This window comes from Cladophialophora immunda, assembly GCF_000835495.1.
Source record: "Cladophialophora immunda strain CBS 83496 unplaced genomic scaffold supercont1.203, whole genome shotgun sequence".
In the NCBI taxonomy this organism is placed as follows: Eukaryota; Fungi; Ascomycota; class Eurotiomycetes; order Chaetothyriales; family Herpotrichiellaceae; genus Cladophialophora; species Cladophialophora immunda.
Window position 1 is genome coordinate 1 of NW_015622743.1, and position 2,092 is coordinate 2,092.

General features: G+C 50.2%; 1 protein-coding gene across 1 annotated transcript; it reads left to right on the forward strand.

Annotated features, from left to right (window-relative positions):
* Positions 1-339: 339 nt before the first annotated feature.
* Positions 340-1,288, forward strand: PV07_12844 (uncharacterized protein; the record flags this gene model as incomplete). The annotated part of the gene is made up of 3 exons (XM_016400414.1): positions 340-345; positions 456-1,027; positions 1,077-1,288. The coding sequence occupies 2 exons, from the start codon at positions 340-342 to the stop codon at positions 894-896; spliced, it is 447 nt and encodes a 148-aa protein (XP_016241940.1). The 3' UTR covers positions 897-1,027; positions 1,077-1,288.
* Between the last annotated feature and the right edge of the window lie 804 nt (positions 1,289-2,092).

The window sequence follows — 2,092 nt, forward strand, 5'->3', positions numbered from 1 at the left end:
GCACGGTCATATGCGACAAAGGGAAGGTACCTCATGATTTCATGGCACGCATTCTCAGCCAGCATCCCAATGTGATGTATATATGGGCTCCAGATGGTCGATGAGAGCCACTCGATTGAAAGTTTCCGCTGTATACCAAAGTTACCAATCTCCGCTTCCTTCAGGCCTTGAATGCTTCTTGCGCGAAGCCTCATTCTAGTCCAACAATACTCTACACATGGTGACCATACACTTGGAATAAGCATTCTAGTCCCATAACGTGAATGAAAAACATACAAAGTCACATAAGGCTAGCTTTGAACCAATTATTCCAAGGCTCGTGTTGACATGCAGGGTGCCATGCAGGTGCTGCAAGGTACATTTGGTGATCATCCATACGGCCGCGGTACTAGCGCGCCATCCCTGTTACCCGTCCACCCCCGAGTGAACTGCTGACCACCCCTACCACTTCGGAGGGTATCACCTTGCTGAGCAAGAAACTGGAACACGATATCGGTGATCTTGACAGCCCTGTCAAACGACGATTCGCAAAGTTCCGCAATGCGGTTGAAAAGTCGCTCGCCGACTGTTCGCTCCTGCGAGCGGATAATAAGCACTTGTTCGACCAGAATAATGAGAAAAAGACGCGAGCATCGACAAGGTCCACCGTGATCGGACGGGCCAAGATCATGACATATGATGACCTTGCGGCGGCCCGAAAAAAGCGTGGAGCAGCGGAACCTGGCACCGCCGGCCGAATTAGAAAATCTGCCAAACGTCAAAAAAACGGTCCCAGCCCTCCCAAGACTCCTAAAACCTCATCAGACGCTCCTTCCAATCCTAAGGAAATCGACAAAGACATGTCCGGGATTGAGTCTAGGGGCTTGGAAAGTTATTGTTCTGTTTTGCAGTTCTGATTCTCCATTCAACCTCTCATTAACAGACTAGCATATCCTCGGGAAAGTGGAGCCATTCTTGACGAAGGGCGTGCCTTGTTCTGTAAACTCAGCTTCCGTGATTTCACCACGAGGATATTGAATGACGAAAGGTGAAATGTGTTCGGTGATCGATATTTTATTGTGGCTAATCGTCGGCAGGCAACGAGCTAGACACTGGGAGCTGCAGACGAGAGGATGGAATCGCTCTGAAGATTTCCAACCGGTTTTGTTCTCTCCCCGTCAATGCCCGCATCAAGTGCTGGAAAGGTGAATGGAGTCAACCTTCATAGTTCACGATAAAGGGCCGCTTCCCATTTCTTGGACGGTAGGGCTCTTGGGGCTGGTTTTGGTATCCTGCATTTACTCATGACAATTTTGATATTTTTTCTTGCGCAAGGTGTTGCCTGCACTCTATGATGTGTTCTAGCATCTATCCTCAAATCGCATACAGTATTTTAGCACCATAATATTCCGTCGCCAAGAGTAATGCAGATCGATTATAGGGAGAACGAGTGAGGGAAAGCGTCTTGTCAATCTTGAGGAGACCCTCGTGCCTGGGTCATCGAAATCTCCCGAACGTTGAGTTGATAGTGTGGGTGCGAAGGGAAGTAGAACACGGGGCGAAGCAGGAAGCTGCCATAGCTCTTCAACGCGCTCACAATTTGAACGTATTGTAGAATATCGTGTTAGTCGACAGGGCCAAAGGGCTGAGGTGTTTGTGCTTGTGTTCCAGGCGCAATTTCAGGTTTTCGCGCGCAGCTCAGCCGCGCCATACCGGAAAGGTGCGGCCAGCTAGGAAGGAATGCTCAGGGACGGAGGACTTGGCGCTTGCAATGCAGATACATGGAATTGGTGCCAGGCACCACGTGATCGTATCGGAGAGTTCTCGGCCTCGTCGGAGAAGTACTTGGTCACAGGGGTAATTTTCGTGGGGAATTCGTCCCGGTCGCCAACGTCATTTGGCTGTCATTTCGTGAAAACACATGAAGGCTTTCCCGAGTATAGAAATATCCTTTGACATTACAACTTAGACCGTGGTCCTCTGCGTACCACTCCTCGACGCGTGGAACGGTCAGCTTGAGATCACCATGTGCCGTGGTGACTCATCGCTTTGCCCGCCTGGCAGCGAGCGCATAAGGCTCTTCGCGTCCACCAAAAGCGATTGGATGAGGGCT